This window comes from Ochlerotatus camptorhynchus, unplaced genomic scaffold (genome assembly GCF_037179485.1).
Source record: "Ochlerotatus camptorhynchus isolate MF236.1 unplaced genomic scaffold, CSIRO-AGI_Acam_v1.1 ptg000104l, whole genome shotgun sequence".
Classification (NCBI taxonomy): domain Eukaryota; kingdom Metazoa; phylum Arthropoda; class Insecta; order Diptera; family Culicidae; genus Ochlerotatus; species Ochlerotatus camptorhynchus.
This window is the reverse complement of record NW_027040594.1, coordinates 1,108,105-1,132,816: the sequence shown is the minus strand read 5'-3', so window position 1 is coordinate 1,132,816 and position 24,712 is coordinate 1,108,105. Positions and strand designations below refer to the sequence as shown.

Here is a 24,712-nt window from a genome sequence, read left to right as displayed (position 1 = left end):
TTTATCTGCTAAGACAAATCTGAATTTATCTGGAGCATCCCCCTTACGATTAGCAAAGTAAATTTTTTGGCCCGGGGATTTGTCCAAAGTCCATTTTTACGTAAGTTTCATCGTCCATCAAAATACATCCGTTATAGACGCATTTCGCGCCAAATCGTATTCGAAGCTGGCAGCACCCTCTCAGATTTCAATGAAACTTTCTGGCCACTTTGCATATGCTTAGTTTTTCCAAAATGTATCTAGACTAACCTTTGAGAAGGGTCAAACTTTTTTTTGCCGATTTTTTCCAAAAAAATATTATGGAAAAATGACAACTCCTACAAAAATGTGTTGCATGATGACTTTTAAGAAATGGTCCAAATTATCGAAAAAAAAAACTGGAAAAATTCCATTAGAGACCTACATTGAAAAAAAAATTTATACTAGGTTAGAACTTGCTCGTACAGCTTCCTTGCACGGTTTTTGGCAACCAGGTTTTGTTTCAGCGTCCTGTTGGGATGTTTGCTGGCATGGTACGACCGGAAACCTTCTCGCATTCAGATTCGCCGAACTGTACTGTGTGCCGCACTGAACCTTTTCGCCAAATCACGACCGGAGATCCCAGGATTCTTTTTGGATTGCCCTTATGACCTTCGCTCGTAGTTTTCGGTCATATGTTCCACTTCTACGTTTGTTTTATTTTGCACGATCCAACGTTAGTGTTTCCCGGGAACGTTTAAGCACGTTGGATTTTGCACGTGAGATGAAATTTTCACTACTAAATAAACAATCTTTCCGGATCAAAACGCTGTCAATAGTTTCTTACTATGCCAAATAGAGGCGCTTCAAAAGAAGCGGCCAAATACTAACTGGAACAGACTGTACGTTTTTTGGAAATTATATGATTGATTGGTCGTTGAAAGCATCCAGGCAAGAAAGAATAAGTGATGCTCTATTTTCCCGTGACGGTTGGGACGTGAGCACTAACTCTTGTACTAGCCTTTTATGGCTTATGGTTAACATAAACAATATGTTTGATTTAACGTATATGAACAATATAGAAATTCACAACATCATTTCCATGAAAACAATCAATAACTAGTTTTCTCTCAAAATTGAATAATAGCCATAAACACTCCTGTTTTACTAATTGGTTATTTATTTTCAACGACCTTTCAAACCAAGCCGGCCTCCTTAGTCCTTACCGAAACTCATCTTTAAGGTGCGTTGGACCGAAGATATTGGAAACGCGATAGTGTTTGCCCTGCTATTGTGAAAACTAATGAAAACTAATACGACGATTTCACTGGCAACATATGTGTTCTAGCAACAAGATCTCACGAAATATGCTACTGGTTGAAAACAATCCTGCTTGCACTGAAGGGTTAGATGCACTCCAAAAAATCAGCCTAAGTGTCCCTAATATTGGGCCCATCGATAAATTTCGAATGAAAGCATTTTTTTGGTAATTCATAGCTAGCAACCAAAAGTGTTTATTGGTATTGTCCAGATGACGCTTTGTTCTAGAGAACCATACACCAACATTCCCCCTAATTGCCTACTTTCAACAGTGATAAAAATGAGAATTTAAACAAGCAGTAGTCAAATTCCACAAATGAAATTAAAGCAAATGTTATACGTTCTGCTTCATTATTACGAATAGAACCAAAAAAAAAACGTACATCGACTAAATTAGACTGAAACACTTCCAGTGCTTCTTAACTACAGTAAGAACAATTTGCATAACGTCTACCGACGTTCAACGGAGCAAATTTTTAATCCCAGAAACTCCAGAGTTTATCTACATCTTGACCTTTCCCAAAATCCACTCGCTTCGTTACCATACCAGAAGAATGCGATTTAGAATGGAATAAAAAATCTGCATTGCATTGACCCACTTCGCAAAACTTCCCGGCAAAGCTAATCATGGTTCTCATTCTGTCCTTTTTCGTCTTCCAAATATTATTCCAGATTAAGCAACATTCAAGATTCCCATCACGGCGGTAGTGGTGGTGTTGGTGTCGGCGGCGGCAGTGCCGGTGGCAATCCACATGCAAATCAATCTTGGCACAGTTGGCTGCGGAACAATCTCAATTCGATCAACGGCAACGACAAGGACCGACCACCCGGCGGCTTCGGCGGTGGCGGTGGACCAGAATCCGACACCGGAGGATATCCGGATGGTGGCGACGGTGGAGGCGGTTTAAGCCATCCACCCCGTTTCAGTGCCAAGTGGGACGAGTGTGCCGCACTGGAGGAAACACCAACCGATATCACCACCGGCGAGGAATATGGAAATTTCGACTTCCAGGTGAGTGAACGATCTCTGGGCCGATTAGGGGTTTGAATTTTCGGCGGGGGTGCTTCGCAGAGAGTTTGCATGAAGTGATAATTTTTCCCGGCGGGAAATTTTCGGTTAGGTTGGCGTCGGGGACGCATGGGGAGTTGAAGGCAGTGTTGGAATTTTGGAGTTCCAAAATCGATTGGCCATCCAGCTAAAGGAACCAGTGGTTTAGAAACCGAACATGAGCTCCATGGTGTTCGTGTAAAAATCAATTATGAAAGTTTGAACTCTTGATCTCCAACAATCCAACAAAGGGACCGACAAGCATATAGCTTTACTCTATGCGGTCCGTTAAACTTTTCTGACACCCTGACTGCCCGAATAGAACGCATAGATAATAAATTTAATTGAGTAATGAGCAATGTTGTCTAGCATCAAATGAACATTAGATTCAAGTGTACTTTGAGAATTATAAGACCCGAGTGCAACAACATCCAATTAACGTACGTTTTTATTCGGGTGACCGGTCCCGTCTCTTGATGTACAACACGTACCGAACCGTTTTATAGAAAACTCCCTTCGGTACGGCAGGTTTAACCACATTCGCATTGCGGTTTTGGGTCGAATTTTAGGAACTGAACTGAAAATTCCTAATTCCCTATCCACCACCCTCGCGCTCTTACATTCTAACAAATGATGGTACACATTCTGGGTAGGAGTATTTGACTGTTGGTGGATCCGCCTACGCATTAGATGTCCATCGTGAACGGGAGGCAATAATGGGCAATTGAAAAGCGAATGATGGTTTGTTGGCAGTGGCCGGACCAGACCAAATACTCTTTGCGGTTCTTTTGTTGTCGACAGTTGACTTTCTGCATTATTGGTACACGACGGCAGAGTATATTTGTCAGCATTAGAAATTGGATTTCAATGGAATAGGTACATATGAATTGGAGCTTGGTTTGAAGGAAAAGTACTGAAAGAAATTCTGTTTTCTGAAGATCTTCTAAAGTCTAAACTAAAGTACTGGGGTTGTGAATCTGAATACACCACCAAAGGGTTTTTATTTGTGATCTGAGATAAATTCAACTTCTATATCTAATAACAAACTCGGAATCTTGGTGTGTTCGAAAATTATCAATATTTCAATGCTTACGAATATTGAAATTTTGACGTAGGACTACGTCTGTGATTTCTATATGGGGGTACACTTTGGGAAAATCAAAAATGGAACATGTAACAAAATTATGACAGATTTTGAACGTTAATAACTCAGCTGCCCCTGGATCAATTTCAATAATTTTATCACCAATCGTTCAGATATATTTCTACGCATCTGTTAAATTTAAGACTTTATCATTTTTAAAAATGTCACTATTGAAAATTGCACGAATGTGCAATTGTTGCTATAATAATTAAAATTATCACCGATGGCCTGCGAAAAGGGATTTCCCTAACACAGATTTCAAAGCTGAATTCCATCCGGTCTCACCAAACGGTGTTTATTCAATCACTGCGTGGTGAGTGGTAGAATTCTCCAGTACACAACGAAAGTCTCCCCGCAAGCAGTGAGCTGCAGCCCACATGAGCATCCATAGAAAGAGGGAGAAGCCGCACCGCTATTGATCGGATTCAGTAGCTCTTCGCGGGTCGCTGTGGGCCATCTATGTCAAGCGCGTCATACTAAAGAAGATAAACAGAGAAAACTCCGCTCAAATTCCTATTCCTACACAAAACACAAGCTCGTGCTGCAGTTAACAAATAAGATTTATTATATAGGACCACGTAGTCATACGTCACCATTGCGTACAACCCCATAGGGCTGTCCATTGTAGTTTTTTTTTGTGCATTGAAAGTTTCAAAGCTGCATCTAAAATCTCTTGTACTTGGACGTGGAGTTCAAAACATAATTCAGTTGATGAATTATTTTACAGAGAACTTCGTCTCAGTGTTAAATTAATTACTTTATAAACTCAATTGTTAATAAGATATGTGTCTAACAAACAACAGTTTTTAAAAGTTTTCGTCAAACCTCGAAATATTTCAAAGAAAATCGTGAAAATCTGGAAAGCTCAAGGAAAATGTATGCAAGTAAACATTAACTCTTCAAAATTATAGGCGCCCTCAAAGCTATGAAGCGCCCCCCAATGAAAAGGGCTGCGCGCGCCAGTGGTTACATGAATTTCGTGGAGTCAATGTTTGGATGAAAAAAAACGATGATGTTTGAAGGAAAAGTTCTTCAAAGAGTTGTTTCTGTTTGTCTTTGCTTTAGTGCTGGTCTTTTTGTGCTTATATATGGAGTTAATATGGAACAAGTTATCGTTTTGATAAAAATTTGAGCCACCGAGCTACCCTTTTCTGAAGATGCGTTGAAGGTCACAACCCATTAGTTCATCATCCTTCTTCTGGACAAAGTTTAAGATGAGGATAGATATGTATCTTGGTTTTACCCGAATTGCACTCCTCGGCATCCATCGTTGCATTCTGGGACCTCCACATGGCAAAGGATAGAAGGAGCACCCATCCTTCCATCGTGGTAGGGAATGCGACATATAGCAGCACATTTTATAAGCTGCAAAATGACTTGCCTCGTGCCAGAAGATGAAGAAAGTTCTTCACTCTTCGCAGCCATCCATTGCATTGGTGGAGAGATGGTCGTAAATTTTGCACCACAGATGAAAGAGCAGCCAGCACCTTCCAACAGTCGGTAGTCAGTCATTCGACGTGTTAGCTATATCGAAGATGGAGAACTTTGACTGGACTGGACCATCGTCGACGGCGAAGATCATCATCAGCTCCGGTTCATCTCCATCAGACAGTACCTCGGTTTCGTACCGTCCGTCCACCCGTAGCTCTCGAGCACAGGGCTGTCGAAAGATTGATTGGCGATAAAAAGTTTTCCCTTTTTCTGCGCTTCTCTCGGTTGGCTTCGCGTGTTCTTGTGTTTATATTATGTAGTAGTTTGCGCCGGCCAGAGTTTTGATTAAAATTTTATTTTTTACCATCGACAAAAAGTTGCCAGCGCGGAAACTTATTAGAAGCAGGATGGGCTGGGTTTGGCCGTGTATTGGGCGAGGGAAATTCGGTGGAAATTGTTTTACTTTCATGGGCGCGTGAAATGAAAAGGATTCGCGCTGTTGAACGGCTCAATGGGGGAACATTCTTCATTAGGAGTTTGGAAAAGTTTTGCTTATCAGTGGTTGTTGGGGTTTTATAGGCTTGAGATGAATTGCAAGATTTGGTTGGCATTGGGAATTTTGGATCCAAACCTTAATGGTATGTGTAATGGTGGTATAATGTTGATAGAAGCAGCATGTACGCTATATTCCATCCTCCATGAAATTTTCAATTATTTATTCATAAGCATGTTCGGAATTCCAAACAAAAATAAAATTTTCTTCGAATAGCATCATTTCTTGCTTCTCATTCCACGAAGGCTTCCGACCGAGTTTGGTCCAGTTTCGAATTTGCTAAGCGACGACAATGAGATGCTAACGATGATGGCAGCTTGTGCGTCTGCTTTGTATGCCTCCCACTACCCATCGCAATGGGTCATTCTTGGCATTTCTGTTGTCTAGTCGAGGTCGGGTGTCTTTTGTCTACCTTTGACCACGGATGACCCATAGTGCCATAGCCAGTCAGCAGCCAGTAGTCGTCGGTTGTGATGGTATGACACTGTAGTTCTCTGAACTTAACCATCATAGACGGAAAGCTATAAATACCGAAACGGAACCACTGAATGGGAAAATGGTTGGAAACCTATAATTGTATAGCCACCGCCGCAGCAGCATCACAGAAGGAGACAGGAATTTTATGGAAGAAAAGAACGATTTGGGTACAGTACCCGGTTGTAATAATATAAATCATTGTGCAAATTATTTGCGATAGCTCAATGTTTCTCGGTTGTGATTTAATTAGATTCTCTTCCACTAAAACTGAGATATTAGCACCACACGAAAAAAAAAAATAAATAGCCCTGACGGTTTCGGAGTCTTCAGCAACTTTATTCAACGTAATCTCAATGAAAACTTTGAAACCAAGTCTCTAAAATGCTTCGTTCAAAAGATACAATTTGGCTGGTACACGGCTGGTAAAATAGAGCCCAATTTGGTCCTTAGCTTCTTGTCCAGTAACTGCACCCTTGGTGCCCGCTGGGGTAACCATAGGAAAGATTGGGTACCCAACCCCGGTGGGACCTTGGTGGTATGCTGACAGGGAAAGTGGGACTCCTCTTTAAGGAGCCTATCTAAACGTCTGTTCCCCCATGTTTTGAGCGGACTCAAAACAGTTTTTGGGGCGATTGATCATCGAGGCTCTGGCTTGAATACTTCTCCTTGTACCTACATGGTTCGGTTGAGTCAGTCTAATAAAAGATGTTGTAGGCAATGAATCGTCATCAATCTTCTTTCTATCTATTCAGCGTGCACGCAGCTAACCACACCAAAACAAAATCGTTCCTGCATCGTAGATAGAGTCGTCCCCCTCGCGTTATATCGCTTGTGTAGTACAGTGTCGTGTGATGGAACAGGATTTTAAGAATTACATCGGTTCGCGACAATGGCGCAGTCGAGAACTAAAGATAATCCACGATAGTCTCTGAGAATTGAAGATATAAACCGGAAATGTTTATGTAACTTGAATTTCTAGTTACCTAAGGAACCTTCGGAGCTAACAAAACTTAAACATCAGAGATCAGGGCTACTGACACACTATTATGGATTTAAGAAATTATTGCGCATTTCTTACCAAACTGGACAAATATGCGCGTTTTCACCTATTAAAAGTGATATAAAAGTGCACTTTTGTGTAAAATCACATATTTTGCATATTTGGAGCAGTCCAGTTGTGGTTGCAACTTACAATATTGTAGTATTTAATGTTGCAAATTCTTAAGAGTACCTGAAGTATCAGAAGTTGTGGGTGTGGTAGACAGAATGTATGTAGTATGAATTACACAGTTTTACAAATAAAATAAATTTTATTACTTTTCAATTGACCTATTATTATTATAAAGTCACTCATGATGGTTTGCGGCCAATTACCCAACATCGGTTTTTTTTTACAATAACTTTAAATTTTGGGTGTGTTCGAACAATTTCAAATGTGATCTCGTGGTGTACTAGACTAGACTAACTACCAACAATATGTGCGCATCGTGTTCTCTTGCCTTGCGGATCTATTTGATTTTTGCTGAAGGAAGTGCTACTGCTACCTAAAGCTACAACTAATTAAAGCAGCACTTCTCAGTGCTAAATTTTCTATCTTGTTCGACTCTTATTCCTCTTCGATCCTTGTTTGGACCCCACCCGAGGTAATCCTGCTTGGACATCGACTTGGAAAATTCCTCTTCGATCCTTCGGATTCTTATAGTAATCTGCTTGGAAATCGATTGGAAGTAACTTAGTTCTGCCGCCGCCATGCCTAATCGCAAAAGAAAAGGGCAATCGCTTGATCCCCCCTCTGATGAAATTCATTTGAGCAACCAATTTGATATGCTCACGGTTGATGAGAATGATCCATCATCCAGGAAAAAATATAATAAACTCTCCCGGCTTAGAAGGAAAAGGTCCCCCCTATTGTGGTAACCACTTCCGATTTTCATGCTTTTCGCACGGAACTTTTGAACTTAGTGAAATTTAAGTTTTCGCTTCAAATTGGCCGTCGGGGCGAATGCCGTGTATTGGCTGAAACTTTGGACGGATTCAAATGTCTTCTTCTCTTACTGAGAAGCAACACCAATTATTCATTTACGACACCAACACTGAAGTTGTTCAAGTTCAAGTTCAAGTTCAAGGTTGTCTTGAAAGGTCTGCTTAGTGCTGAATCTCTTGATTGGATCAAAGATGAATTGACTAAATTACTTGGAGTTGAGCCACTCCAAGTAATCAAAATGAAAATGAAATCACCTCCTGGCAATTCGCGAAACGGAATTTCCAATGATTTTTATTTAGTTCACTTCAAGTGTTCTAAACAACTTTAAGGTCTTAGTGTAAACCACGGTGGGAACACATCAGGAAGACAGGATGAAATTTCCAAAACCTCACCCAGTGCCGTAAGTGCCAGAGATGGGGTTACGGATCAAGAAATTGCTACATTCCAGCTAAATTCATCAGTTGCGGTGATTCCAATCACGCAAAGGACGCCTGTCCTGTGAAGGAAGATCCTAAGAAATTTAAATGTTGAAATTGTGTTGAAAACTAAGTCCATATTTAATGCTATTAAAACTGGAGAAAAATTTGCTAATAACATAGTCATGACTTTGAAATTCAGAAATGGATTTTAAATCAAGGGTAAACGTTGGCTTCGGCAATACCTTAACCTATTATCGTCAGGGGTAAACAACGTCCTTGAGAGCTCAATTTTGACATGTGGATACATTGTATTTCAGAGCAACTATTGGCCAAATTTAAGTGCTCTAGGACTTTGTTTACCCCCTGACGATAATAGGTTAAGGTATTGCCGAAGCCAACTTTCCCCCTAAATACTTTGACTTGGAATGCTCGATCTGTTAATGATAATGAAAATGAGCTATTTAACTTTTGAAAGTTCATAACGTTCATGTCGCCGTTATAACTGAAACGTTCCTTAAACCTGACCATAAGGTTAAAAGGGACGCAAACTATTTCATTTATCGACATGATCGTCGTGATGGAGCCGGTTGTGGCTTTATCATCATTGTTCATAGACGAATCAATCGTCATTTTTTTTCTTCATTTGAAACCAAAGTTTTTGGAAACTTTTAAAGCTTCTGTAGAAACCATGGGGTTGGTCACTCAGCACAGTATGCCAAAAACACATATGAAAACACCTGGGGACACTCGTTCACAGTTGCATCGCGTAACCTCGTAACCTAACTTTTTACCTGTTCAACAAGTTTGAAAACGTTATTTAGGGTTATGTTTACATTCAAATTAATTTCAAAAGACTCAGGGTCTTCTAGTTTCACAGTTTTGGTTTCCTTGGAACCAATATTGTTTTATTTGTTTACGTTTTGAGAGTTATTGAACAGGTCGATTGAGGTTAGGGCGACACCACTGTTTGACACCCATGGTACATAATTTTTATGATATTTAAAGTAACTGGCATCACCGCATTATTTCTGCGCCTGCGCAGTGCGGATGTGTCAAAATTTGATTGTTGACACAAACAATTGTTGAACGGCGCCGGTGGTGTAGTGGTAAGCGTGATTACCTCTCACCCCAGCAGGCCTGGGTTCAATCCCAGTCGGCGCCGCCGGGATGTTCTGAGGCATAACATCTCTGATCACACCTTCCTTCGGATGGGAAGTAAAGCCGTTGGTCCCCGGTTCATGAAATGATGGGTCGATAGGTAGGGTCCAGGTGTGGGAGCTGCCTTCCTGGCACGTCGGTAGCATTGGTGCTCAGCACGGAAAACAAGATCGACGGAAAAAAACAAACCAAAGGACAAACAATTGTTGGTATCCGCAACAGATAATTTCGCCGGAGCGCCTCCAACTCACCCTTAAGCTGGGTTTAGACTAGGTAAGTCTAATGATTTACTCAGTTGAAATCAATTGGCTTGAAAAGTTGAGCCTGGTACAACTTTTTTCAATTCAAGTGAGTTGCTCAAGTCAGTTGAATGGCATGATTTGCACGTTCAATTCGCGTTCAAGTCAGTTGAATTCAACTGACTTGATCAATTGACTTGCCCTGTCTAAACCCAGCTTTACTGCCATGGTCCGCAACCGGAGCAACAGAAGATGCCTACATCACGACGAGAACCAGAGGACAAATATCATCGTCCAGCATCTCATCGGGATCCATGAACGAATCATCCATGTGGGCATGCTCATCGTCGTCTTCACAATCGAAAGGCAGTGCGGTGACGTGGACAGTCCCGTCTGGCGGGAGCAGATATCAGCATCTACATAGTCAAGGGCGTAGCTAGGTTTCGAGCTAGGGAGGGGCAAAAAAAATCTATGAAAATTTGGACGAATCCCATTTCACCGAAAGCCTTTGTGTTGCTGGGTTTAGGGGGAGCATTGCCGTCAATGGATGGCAATCGATGTACATCGGTGATTGGCACTAGATTGCGGAACAGAGATCGACGTTACATTAAGGAAAAACAACATAAAGACGTTTCCTCATTTCCTCATTGCGATGGCCACCCACGCAAACCAACAGCATCATCGAGTAGCGGAAAGTGTCCCCTACACGATGATGCTGTTGGTTTGCGTGGACGGCCTTTGCTTTGTGAGGAAAGGGCTTTGAAACGGTTTGTTTACATATGCTGATGGACCCTTTGCTATTGTTGCTCCAGAACTAAGAGGAAGAGAAGAAGCTTCTTTTTGTCACTAACGTGTTCTTCTTCTCTCGTGGCAACCACCGTGCAAAAACTATTTCATTATGGGCAACGCAGTCAACAAAATACAAGACACGTTTTTGACAGAAAATTGGTTCATAAAAGTTCACAAATCAACAAAAAGGGTACTTTTTATTTATCTACAGAAACAAAAAGGGTAATTTTTTTTGACGTATTCATCGAATACTCATTAATGATCGCAAGTTGCTCAGATTCTAGGACGTATTGAAACTATACCTGCTCCTTCAGACTTGCTGCTGTATTATCAGAACGTCGCTGGTATCAACTGTGATGTCGACGATTTTCGCGTAGCTACCTTGGATCTTTGCTACGACATCATTATTCTCACGGAGACATGGTTGGATTCACGCACGCTCTCTCGTCAGATGTTCGGCGACGATTATGAAGTTTTCCGTTGCGATAGGAATGCTGCTAATAGTCGGAAAGTTAAAGGTGGAGGTGTTTTAGTGGCTATAAATTCTAGGTTTAGAGCGAGGTTACTAGAAAATAATGCTTGGACATGCTTAGAGCAGGTGTGGACGTCGATTAAACTGGGCGATCGTACCTTGTTTCTCTGTGCGGTTTACTTTCCTCCCGACCGTATACGGGAGTGTGACCTCATCGAAACCCATTGCCAATCGGTTTTCTCTGTTCTGGATACCGCCAAAGCAACCGATGAAGTTATTGCATTTGGTGACTTCAATCTCATCTCATGGAAAAAAAAAACTCGCAACGGCTTCCTCTATCCTGACATGGATCACTCTGTCATCCATTCCTACGCTTCGCTCCTTCTGGACAATTACAGCTCAGCCACTCTTTCTCTAAATCAACCATGTTATTAACCAGAACAACCGCAGTTTGGATCTTTGTTTTGTAAGCGCCCAGGACATGGCTCCTTTCTCATGCGAGGCGCCCACTCCTCTGGTGAGACTGGATCGTCACCACCCGTCGCTACTGGTGACGTTAAGTACTAAGCTGATGCATGATTTTAATATTTCACCTGCCACCGTTTCCTACGATTTTCGCAACGCCGACCATGGTAGTATCGCCGAGTTACTCTCCAATTTAGATTGGGACGACTTATTGGACACCGTTGACATTGAGTCCGCCGCTCAAACTATTTCAAATGTCTTGGCATATATCATTGACAGACACGTTCCGAAAAAGATTCATCATCATACGACCCATCCACCATGGCATACGAGCGAATTTCGTCGACTGAAATCCAGAAAGAGAGCCGCTCTTAGGAAGTTCACCAAGCACCGCACACTATCCCTTCAACGGGACTATGTCAGGATCAATCACGCATACAAACGAGTTGCGAAACGGTGCTTTCTTCAGTATCGACGTGGATTGCAGAGAAAGTTTAAGTCACGTCCCAAGCAGTTTTGGAAGTTTGTCAACGAACAACGCCATGAAGCTGGTCTGCCGTCGTCTATGACACATAATGGTAACGTGGCCTCATCTACGCAAGATATCTGTCAGCTGTTCTCTGAAAAATTTGCTAGTGTCTTCACGGACGAGAGACTGAGTGACGACCATGCCCGACTGGCTGCCAGTTACGTACCATTCTCTGGCCAAACCATGAGCAGGATTGACATCAATCCCGAGATGTTTTTCAGGGCTTCCTCGAAACTCAAGTCGTCGTACAATCCGGGTTCTGACGGAATTCCATCGGCGTTCCTCAAAACGCACTTGGACAGTTTGTTCCCTCCACTGCTGCACGTTGTTCAACGGTCTATGGACGTCGGTGTTTTCCCATCATGTTGGAAGCTAGCGCACATGTTTCCAGTACATAAAAAAGGCAACAAACATGACGTTGGCAACTACCGTGGCATTACTTCGCTTAGCGCTGTTGCTAAATTGTTCGCACTCGTTGTTATGGAACCGTTACTCGCTCACTGTAAGCCGTATATTAGTATCGATCAGCATGGTTTCATGGCTGGTCGCTCCACTGCCACTAACTTGCTGTGCCTTACTTCCTACATCTCTACCAGTATGTCGGATCGTGCTCAGACGGATGTCATTTATACTGACTTATCTGCTGCCTTCGATAAATTGAATCACCGCATATCAATCCCTAAAGTGGACAGGCTTGGTATCCACAGCTGCCTTTTGCAATGGTTTCAGTCGTACCTCACCGATCGCTATCTTACTGTTGTCATTGGTGATCACCAGTCCCGTACGTTCGCTGCCACATCCGGCATACCTCAGGGTAGTCACCTGGGACCGCTGATTTTCCTGATTTATTTCAACGACGTGAATCTGGTAATTGAGGGACCACGATTATCTTACGCAGATGACCTTAAACTCTACCTCCGAATTCACTCAATTGAAGACTGTTGCTTCCTTCAACGTCAGCTGAATGCTTTTGCTGATTGGTGTATTCTGAATCGTATGGAGGTTAACCCGTCCAAATGCTCGGTTATCTCTTTTTCCCGCAAGAAAGAGACTATTATGTTCAAGTATGTTTTGTTAGGCACTGAAATTGAGCGCGTCAGCCAAATTAAGGACCTAGGCGTGATTCTGGATACAAAACTCTCTTTCAAGCAGCACATCTCGCACGCCGTCGACAAAGCTTTCAGAATTCTAGGGTTTATCGTCAGGATTGCCAAAGACTTTATCTACTATATCTACTGCCTTAAATCGTTGTACTGCTCCTTGTATCGCTCCATAAAGGGCGAACACGAAATTATTGCGACACATTCAACAGGGCATAACTTTTTTACCATTGGGTAAAAATCAACCAAATTTTGCACACTTTCTCATTGATGTGTATTGTGTACATTAGACTGATGCAAATTTTGAAGTTTTTGCTCCACAAGTCTTAAACGATCCCATATTGGGTCCTAATCATCTAGCCAAAATTTGAGCCCATTTGGTTACAACCTGACTTCGCACAAACCTTTTGAAATTCATATGGGAATTACTATGGGAAAATCAAGTTTTTCGTTGGTATCATTCTAAACATCCTGCATGGCGGTTTGAGGGCATATTTGTTATTTCCACTTATAGAAAATTTTGTCAGCTACAACTTTGTGGTGGACCGAAATTTTGTACGACTTATAGAAAAAATGTTATTCAATAACTTTTCCACTCATGATTTATTAGTTTATTTGCCAACACTGGTATGAGGAAATTATCCCTAGTAAGCCAAGCCAATGTATTTGTTTTCAATATGTCAATCACGTAAGAAACCGCATCATGAGTACAGAAAAGGTGTTGCGTCTAACTTGAATGTGTTCCTCGTGGGACCAGTGAAAGCAGACTTTGTTTTGCAGAAGATTCTGTTCAATCATATATACATGTAAAAGTCAATGTTTGTGAGTATGTATGTTCCAGCGTAACTCTGAACCGCCTGGACCGTTTTCTACCAAATCCATTGCCATATTCGAAAACGGAGCGTTCAGGGCCCGCACTTAGAAGGAACTATACACCAGTGAACCCTAAAAATGTCATACGTCGCAAACAACCGTAAAAGAAAAAAATGTTTATAATTAAGATAAATGAATAATTTTATGTATATTTATTATATTCAACAAGTGTATTTCAATAACAAAACTAATTCAATGATCGGTGATATTCAATAACTTGTAACAAAAATTGTTCTTGTTCGGAATTTTTCGTCAATTTTCCATTAAAATCTGTAGCCATCTTTACCGCTCGTTCTGCTATATCGTTTACTACATGTAAAGCTGCTACCCGGTTCTGCGCGCTCAAATATTCCTCAGATTTGTACCATTCAGCAGGATCGCTTTTTAGAAAATCTCGTCCAATTTCCAAAATATCGAAAAACACGTGTGTTCCCTCCGTCACAAAGTCACTCAACAATGAGCTTTTCGATATAGTAGTAGGTCTTCTTGAAGGCTTGAATGGTTGAACTTCGACATTGCGTTTCTTGATGCTCAAAGATGGCTGGTCATAAACAATTCTCGGATTGTGCAGTGCTTTGATCATTTTTCTTTTCTCCTCAACTTCTACTCCGTTATCGAAAAACGATAATGCTATTGTCGTTTCCGTTAAGTACCACAAGTGATTTGAAATCACACGAATTGCAACTTGAGCGTACTTTCCGTTATGAAACCTGTAAAGATCTTGGATGAACTCAAGATCCACCCTGGGAGCAATAGCAGCATTTGTCAGCCGATACCAATACATTACATAACATTGTGCAATAAAAATACACAATGTTTTGTAATGCCGCATGAGTGCTGCATCAATGTCGAGTTGATCAGCAAGCATCCATATTTTCAGTACATAAATTGCACGAGCCATCCATCTTGCTCGGTTTATAGCTCCAGCCTTCCGGAAACGAGCTCCTTTCGGAGGGATTTCACCGAGAAACATGATTACCAGCTCCAAAAGTTCCTCATAATCGCCTCGAGGTTGCTGTTCGGTTAATTTTTCTACACAGAAATCAACGATTGTTAGTTTCAATCGAGCTATCGTTCAGGCTTTTTTGGAATTCTTTGAAATCGTCGAAAATACTGGATGTTGAGTCATCCCCGTGAACTTCAAATATATGCTTAAGAACAATTTCGGCCACATTGTGTCCACAGGCCAGTGCCTGCATGTTTTTGCGTAGTAAAGGGTGATACGGTCAAAATTTGGTCAAGGGAAAACGCGTGTAAATCGGTGAAATCGTTTATTTAAAAAATCAAATTAAATTTCTTTTTCAAGTTCAATTAGTATAAAATTCAGGAAAAATATTCAGTTAGGCTTCCGCTTTTCCAAATCCGAATTGCCGGGCCTTACGCTTGACCCCTGCCATCAGATTTTGTACAGCCACCTTGTCCACCTTCTTCGCCGCAGAAAGCCAGTTTGCCTTGAACTGCTGCTCGCCCTTAGCAGTTTTTTTGGTCTTCTTTAGGTTCCGCTTGACAATAGCCCAGTATTTCTCAATTGGGCGGAGCTCTGGCGTGTTGGGAGGGTTCTTGTCCTTGGGAACCACCTGCACGTTGTTGGCGGCGTACCACTCCATGGCCTTTTTACCGTAATGGCAAGATGCCAAATCCGGCCAAAACAGTACGGAACAACCGTGTTTCTTCAGGAAAGGCAGCAGACGTTTATTCAAACACTCTTTCACGTAAATTTCTTGGTTGACAGTCCCGGAAGCTATGAAAATGCTGCTTTTCAAGCCACAGGTACAGATGGCTTGCCAAACCAGATATTTCTTTGCGAACTTTGACAGTTTCATGTGCTTGAAAACATCTGCTACCTTTCCCCTTCCTTTTGCCGTATATAACTCCTGTCTCGGAAGCTGCTTGTAGTCGGCTTTGACGTAGGTTTCGTCGTCCATTACCACGCAGTCAAACTTCGTCAGCATCGTCGTGTACAGCCTCCGGGATCGCGCTTTGGCCGTCGTATTTTGTTTATCCTCGCGATTTGGAGTCACTACCTTCTTGTACGTCGATAGTCCGGCTCGTTTTTTGGCTCGATGCACGGTTGTAGACGATACACCCAGCTTATTTGTGGCATCTCGGAGAGAGAGGTTAGGGTTTCGCTTGAAACTACCGGCAACTCTCTTTGTCGTCTCAGCGGCTTCCGGTTTTCGATTTCCCCCCGATCCAGACTTCCTGGCTGTCGACAAACGTTCCCCAAACACTTTAATTACATTTGTAACGGTTGATTTGGCAACTTTTAGCGATTTTGCCAACTTTGCGTGCGAGTAGCTCGGATTTTCGCGATGCGCGAGCAAAATTTTGATACGCTGCTCTTCTTGCTTGGACGGCATTTTGACAACTGAAGACTGAATTCCAAAATCAAAATAGGAGCAACATTCTACACACACACACCTTCAAAATGAGGGGTGTTCAGGTTTTTTAAATGCAAAATTGAAAGAAATACGTCAAGTTGATATTGACCAAATTTTGACCGTATCACCCTTTAGCTCGGGTAGCTGGTTTATCACACCTACGTTGTGTCCCGAGTTTACCGTAGTGGTATCAAAGCACATAGCTGAAACTCGCTCAACTATACCCCAATCTTCGATGACATCTTTTATTGTCGTTGCCTCGATAATCGCTGTCCCTTTCGAAAGGGCTGGGACGGCCAACAACTTGGACACGTTTTCACCAGTTACCAATATTGGTAGGCGATCTACTTTCTTCCCGTTTATGTCCGGCAGAAGCTTACCATCCCAATGAACGGTAAGTGGAACGTTTGGTTTGAAATGGGCTCGAATCTGACATGTCAATGATAAATGATAATTGGTATAATAACGTGCAAATAGAATCATATCAGAAGTTAACCTACCTCTTCGGTCAGCTTCTCACGGTGTTTCATACGATGGCGTCTGATCGAGCTGTAGTTTACTGCATAATTGTTTTTGGAAGAGTCGATAAGTTTATCCTTGATAAGCGCATCCAATAGCATTCCTGCGTTTCTATCCGTCATGCCAATTCTGTCTAAAGTAGCAGTCACGGTAGACGTCAATAGTTTGATTTTTTTACGAGACCTGTCTTCATTGCCATGTGATGAACCCGGTTCCGATGTAAAATTATGGAACAGTATATCTTCCGTTTTACCGCTGATGTTTGCATCATGAATACCCTAAAGTAATGTATTTTTCTGTCAGAACATTATGTACTGCCAATTTAGTTTAACGGTAAGAATGATTAAAATACCATCTCTGCTTGAAGAATCAATAAACAGTTAACTTGTTCCGATAATTTACGAATGAATTGCTGCCGCCGGTAGATGTCACTCTGATTATTCCGTTTTTTAATTGATTGTAGATCTGCAAATAAATTATTTATTATATAATATATTTCACAATACTTATATGCAACTACATACATCGCCAGGCCTCAAAAAGCCGATTAATCTCCTTTTTAATTACATCACTTCGCTTCAGGTTATCCACTAGCAGGTTTTCGACTTTTTTGGTCGTTGCTGTGAGACTTTCATTTATGGAAATCTTGTCAACAAGTCGGAAAAAGAAAAACACATGCAATGTATCTCTATTGGTCGGAATCTTCTGCAAAACAAAGTCTGCTTTCACCGGTCCCACGAGGAACACATTCAAGTTAGAACGCAACACCTTTTCTGTACTCATGATGCGGTTTCTTACGTGATTGACATATTGAAAACAAATACATTGGCTTGGCTTACTAGGGATAATTTCCTCATACCAGTGTTGGCAAATAAACTAATAAATCATGAGTGGAAAAGTTATGTCTTTAAGTTTTATTGAATAACATTTTTTCTATAAGTCGTACAAAATTTCGGTCCACCACAAAGTTGTAGCTGACAAAATTTTCTATAAGTGCAAATAACAAATATGTCCCCGCCATGCAGGATGTTTAGAATGATACCAACGAAAAACTTGATTTTCCCATAGTAATTCCCATATGAATTTCAAAAGGTTTGTGCGAAGTCAGGTTGTAACCAAATGGGCTCAAATTTTGGCTAGATGATTAGGATCCAATATGGGATCGTTTAAGACTTGTGGAGCAAAAACTTCAAAATTTGCATCAGTCTAGTGTACATGCTAGTCGTTGTGTAGTTGTTAGTCTGGAATTTCCTGACCTGTCGCACCGGCAGTTGGGAAAAATGTTGAAAATTCACCATTCAACCGTCTCCAGAGTGTTGAAGCGGTTCCAGGAGCGGTTGACGTTGGACCACGGCAAAGGAGCTGGAAGAAAACCGGGACCGGAGAACAAAAAGACGGAGGGAAAGGTGAAGCGGATGATTAAAGCAAATCCCAACGTCTCAAGCCGTGATTTGGCTAAAAAGATCGGCATGTCGCAGAGCTACGTCCAGAATGCAAAGAAGAGAGCTGGACTACATACATACAAGGTACAGAACTTCCCAAACCGCGATGAGCGGCAACAATCGACGGCTAAAACTCGGGCACGGAAGCTCTACGAGAAGATGCTGACAAAATATGGCTGCTGTGTGATGGACGACGAAACGTATATAAAAGCCGATTTTAAGCAAATTCCGGGGTTGGAGTTTTTCACCGGCAAGAGCAAGTTCGATGTGGACGACAAATTTAAGAAGAAGAAAATGTCGAAGTTCGCCTGCAAATATCTCATTTGGCAGGCCATCTGCTCTTGCGGACTGAGGAGTGAGCCTTTCGTGACAAAGGGCACAGTAAATGACGAGGTCTACAAATCTGAGTGCCTCGAGAAGCGCCTTTTGCCGTTCTTGCAGCAGCACGACGAAGCTCCGCTATTTTGACCAGATTTGGCATCATGCCACTATTCTAAAAGTGTCCTGGAGTCGTATGAGGCCAATTCTGTCCATTTTGTTCCAAAGGACATGAATCCGCCAAACTGTCCGGAGCTGCGCCCGGTGGAGCAGTACTGGGCAATAATGAAGCGGGAACTTCGGAAGTGCAAGAAGACAGTCAAAGACGAGAAGGACATGTTAAGAAAATGGAAAAAAAAAACTGAGAAACTGGTACCGGATGACACTGTAAAGACTTTGATGGAGGGCATCAAGCGAAAATGCGTTCAATTTTACACTCAAGGCTCTATCGATTAATTTTTCTTTTGATTTTTGAAGTAAATACATGTATAAAACTACCCTAAAATTTTGGTTTGATTCTAAACATTATAAGAAAATTGGCATGACATTTTCGGTGTCGCAATAATTTCGTGTTCGCCCTTTAAAGTGCACTTTTGTGTAAAATCACATATTTTGCATATTTGGAGCAGTCCAGTTGTGGTTGCAACTTACAATATTGTAGTATTTAATGTTGCAAATTCTTAAGAGTACCTGAAGTATCAGAAGTTGTGGGTGTGGTAGACAGAATGTAGTATGAATTACACAGTTTTAAAAATAAAATAAATTTTATTACTTTTCAATTGACCTATTATTATTATAAAGTCACTCATGATGGTTTGCGGCCACTTACCCAACATCGGTTTTTTTTTTACAATAACTTTAAATTTTGGGGGTGTTCGAACAATTTCAAATGTGATCTCGTGGTGTACTAGACTAGACTAACTACCAACAATATGTGCGCATCGTGCTCTCTTGCCTTGCGGATCTATTTGCTTTTTGCTGAAGGAAGTGCTACTGCTACCTAAAGCTACAACTAATTAAAGCAGCACTTCTCAGTGCTAAATTTTCTATCTTGTTCGACTCTTATTCCTCTTCGATCCTTGTTTGGACCCCACCCGAGGTAATCCTGCTTGGACATTGACTTGGAAAATTCCTTCGGATTCTTATAGTAATCTACTTGGAAATCGATTGGAAGTAACATAATTCTGCCGCCGCCATGCTTAATCGCAAAAGAAAAGGGCAATCGCTTGATCCCCCTTCTGATGAAATTCATTTCAGCAATCAAGTGGATATGCTCACGGTTGATGAGAATGATCCATCATCCAGGAAAAATTATAATAAACTCTCCCGGCTTAGAAGGAAAAGGTACCCCCTATTCCCTTGTAGTAACCACTTCCGATTTTCATGCTCTTCGCACGGAACTTTTGAACTTCTTGAAATTTAAGTTTTCACTGCAAATTGGCCGTCGGGGTGAATGCCGTGTATTGGCTGAAACCTTGAACGGGTTCAAATGTCTTCTCCAGTATCTTACTGAGAAGCAACACCAATTATTCATTTACGACACCAACACTGAACGTCTGTTCAAGGTTGTCTTGAAAGGTCTGACCAGTGGTGAATCTCTGGATTGGATCAAAGGTGAATTGACTAAATTACTTGGAGTTGAGCCATTCCAAGTAATCAAAATCAAAATGAAATCTCCTCCTGGCAATTCGCGAAACGGAATTTCTAATGATTTTTACTTAGTTTACTTCAAGTCTAGTGTTCTAGCTTCATGCGTCGCGCCTCGTTGGCGAGTTGTGCCAGTTTACCCTGCTGGGCTAACGTCAATACATTCCATGATCCAATTCGTATCCGTTGTTTTGCGCTAAAAGTCGTTGCCGTTAAATCAATTCGATGTCTTTCTCTGTTGGTTTCTGTAACAATTGTTAAGGTTTCAGAGACAGTAGGTGGTTGGCCTAAAGTTTCCTATCCGCCGTAATGGGGCTGTCATCTTAGGTGTAGCTTCAGGGGAAGAGCATTTCTTATTCAGCCGCTGGATGCCAGCCAGACGCTGTTTGAGCCGCACCTCCATGGTGAACAGACGCTCGGGTTGGCGAAGCATTTCCTCTATCACCGTGCTATGGTTACCGCGCCAGTGTTCGCGTCGCACCTCCTCACTCTGCAATTGTCGGATTGACAACATTGCCCAGGCTACGCCAACCAGCTGTGTGCATGTTTCAGCTGGCAGTCTTTTGTGATCATATGACTCGTAGAGGCGTGAGGTAGGAACTTGTGAGGACTGTACTAATACTTTGCAGTAATTCCAAACCTCATCATCCTGTGGAACAAATCTTCCAACTATTAATGTAAAATAATGGCAAAATATGCGCATTTCATTGGAAGTGAGGCGCATGGACACGGATTTGCGTTTTTCTTTACTATTGTAAGTTTATGATAAATCTGGCATTCGTTTAAGCTCGTCATGGTAAATGATGGTAAATTATTGAAAACTGAGTATCCTGCTATGCCTGTCTCGCTATGCATATCAATATCTAAGTCTTCTGTATAATCGGCTCTGCGTCGTATACAATCAGCGTGTTCTTTAGTATCATTTTTCAATAGTTCCTTAGGCCGTCGACAGAACCACTTCACATAAGCAAAGTTGTATGTATGCCCAAATTATCTCCTTGTAGAAGACATAGTACAAATCTGACTTTGATCGTTTCGTTATTAAGCTTCAATTCTACTGCGTTTTGTTCCAATTGAGAGAATTCCTCTATCAATGCGTTCATTAGGTTGTTAATTCCACTATCTTTTGCATCGACTTTCTTCAACATGTCTGCTACAAAGATATGACATAGCTTTGCTTGAAATTCGTCTGGAATAGTCGGAAAATTGTAATAAATTCCGTATACAACATGCCTGTTACTATGGGAGCTTTGACTATCGTTAATTTCATATTCAACTGTATACAACCAAATAGGTAGCACTGTGTCGTTAATGTACTTTTGCTTGATTTCGTGCCATTTAGTTCCATTGACGAAGTTTACAATTTTCGCAGCCTTTTCTAGTTTTGCGTTGTGTGAAATGATTGCTTGCAGTACATTGTGCGATTCTAAAGACGACTTTATTTGGAATTCTATAGGCATTAGAATAAGGAAGTTTGTGTCCAGTTCTATTTCAACGTCTGCTTCAAATTGCATGAGCTTAGACTTTATCTTATTTTTCTCTACCGTTACTATTGTTGGTAATTGAAAGTTTCCAGTTTTACGCAAGTAATTAAAAAAATTAAAATCTGAGCTTATAAATCTAAACACGTTTTTCATCTCTTCAAGGTAGTTTTAAAAATTGAATTCATCCTCTACATTTTCTAACGCCATATTCAAATCACCCAAAAAATGTGCTAGCTCTGAAAATATAATACCTGCTTCGTTTTGAATATCGTATACATCTTTTCTAGTAATATTATTCTTATTATGCAAACTTAATGTAAACATTACAGCTGCCTGGTCTACCTTGTCATGTTTCTCAGTATTATACCGTTCTAGATCGTAGCTGATGGTAGCTTCCTCAAACTTTTGCCTCTTAGCACTGGAATGTGGAGATTCTTCACATGTAGCTTCCACGTGTTCGTCTATGACATTGGTATCATCGTTGATATTGGTTGTATCATACTGTACATTCGCAGCTCGATGTTCGGAATGGCCTATGATGTGCTTTCTAAACGGATGATATTTGGTAAAAATTTGACGGCAATCCAACTTTATGCATTCATAACGATAGATAGTTGGTTCCCGGTGGAACTCTTTAAGGTGATCCAGATACGATTCTGCTGTCTCGAAAACATGGTTACACTCTTTTAACATACTGTTGAACATGATTTACAGTTGATCCTTAGCTGCTTTCAAAAGACCATACAACCGATTGATACTCGCGTAAGATTCCGGATGTTTGATACCGTAGGCTGAGCTTGCTAAGAAATGCCAAACATGTTTGGACACTGGAGTATGGTATGGGCATGGTGATTTCTGTGTTGCAATTATTTGACAACCGTTATAACATGTTATAACTGCTCAGTCTGGACAGCGCTTTACCTGTATTTGTGTTGCTATTCGTGAGATGTTTCAGCAAATTGACAACAGATGGGTCAGTGCCTTTTCTAGCAATGTACGATACAATAGTTGGTGTAAGCTGTTCCTGTTTAGTTAATCCATCGGATGCGCCCAATTCCAAGAGACGATAATCGATATCGACCTTTAAAGAAAAATGAGAATGTATAAATATATTTCTGATAAAAAAAAAACAAAAACTATCGATAGGGGAAAACTTCGGGGAAAATAGGGTAATAAAAAACATCCGATTTCAAATTTCAACGAATTTCGTCAGTTTTATTATATAAGGTACAGTGGGGTAAGTGAAAATTGGTTCGAACAAGCTGGTAAATTGTCTTAAGCCACAATAGCAACGGACAATGTTTTATTACGTTGGCTCCTTAAGACAGCATTACGAATTAATGGGTAATTCAAATAAATTGAATTCATTTTATTATAGTTCATTGGTTTGAAAGCAATTACCCACTTGCCCCACCTACACTGCCCACTGTACCTTATTATTATAATAAATAAAACTAACCAAATCCGTATTAGTTTCAATATGTTATGAAAATGGGATGTTTCTTATTACATTTTGCGTTTCTGATTACCCCGGCTTCCCCTATGGTTGTGACTAAGACTAATTCAGGCTTTTTCCAGTATTGGAGCTTGAACATAGCTTTAAAAATACTTCACTAAACTGATTTATAGCAATAAGCAGAAGCATTGATGGTAAATCGACACAAATAAGCAATATACAATGAAAAAACTTACCAATTGTTAACAATGAGGTGCCTTATAGTGCGGAAACGTCGTAAACAATCGAGTAACGAAATTGTGCTTGTTGAGATACTGTTTCCGGTAACTGAAACTTATAGGCCAGTTGTACAAGACCGTATCCCACGGTTCTTGATTTAGATCCAGCCACTCAATAGCTGCTTTTGACGTCAGCTCATGGATTTGTACAGATTCCGCAGACAGTTTTAAGTTTTTTGCATGCTCCTGCTCTTTGCATGCACTTTTACGCTTTTTTTGCTTCAAGCTTGCAACCTTGTTTGCAATTTTACCACCATGATTTCGTCGATGTCCACCGCGGCAAATGTGATAGTTTTCCTGTAATCAGCACATAATCAGAAAAAAACATCAACACAAAATCTATCAAACTTATCTTTCTTCCGAATTTAAACAGTGTTGTCAACACCAAACTGTAAACTTCCAAATCCTCTGTCCTAAGCCTGTTTCTGTTCTTCAGGTGGAATCTGGCAATGGTCCCAGCTAGCTGCAGCTGTTTGCCTCTGATAATTCACCGATCTTCGACTTCTCAATAATTTCTTTTCCTTCCTCTGTTGCTTCCAACAACGACTGTAAGACTTTTGGCGCAAATGCGGGGCTTGCTTCTACAGATGGATGTTCCTATTCATCTATTGGACTATTCACTTCTGATATACTTGTCTGTACAGTTGCTGTATGAGCATTTTTCGTATGCAATCACTGGGTCATCGTTTTCATCCGATCCAGCTGCCACAAGCGTTACGTTAATGCATGATGTGACATCCGGAACATCACATAATTCTTCTTTCACTCTTCGACCAGAATTGTCAATAGCTAGCGTACTTGGATGATCGTCGTGTTCCTCAGAAGTGTTTACGATGTGAACCGATTGTCTTTCTTCTAGCTCCGTTGACTCAAGTGGCTCTGGTTTTGTCGGAAATTGTCTTACCACAAACAATCTCTAAATTATTAAACTATTAGAAAATTTGCATTTAAATACAAATATATTCAAAAAACTTACATTGCGCTTTCGTCAAGCTTCAATAGCGTCGAAGAGAACTTCGTATTTCCACTGGACTGACGTTGATTTCAATCTGTTCTTGAAATCCTCAAACGAACACGAAACTTATTCAAACAGAGTAATTCCACATGCTAGAAATATAACAAATGTAAAATTACCCGCCAATAAATTAGAAAATACACCTACGATTAAATAACTCCAGCGAATCAGCGAATAAAGTTTGCTTGCTAGCCGCCATCTTGAAAACACTAT

At 41.0% G+C, this 24,712-nt stretch overlaps 1 protein-coding gene across 1 annotated transcript in view; it reads left to right on the top strand.

Annotated features, from left to right (window-relative positions):
* Positions 1–1,950: 1,950 nt before the first annotated feature.
* The window catches only part of alpha-Man-IIb (alpha-Mannosidase class II b), a gene marked incomplete at its 5' end in the record, with an annotated part of 36,097 nt that continues 13,335 nt past the window's right edge, over positions 1,951–24,712 (top strand). Inside the window, one exon of the mRNA XM_065219410.1 lies at positions 1,951–2,290. Within this exon, the coding sequence (XP_065075482.1) occupies positions 1,951–2,290 (340 nt within the window). The remainder of the gene's footprint in view (positions 2,291–24,712) is intronic.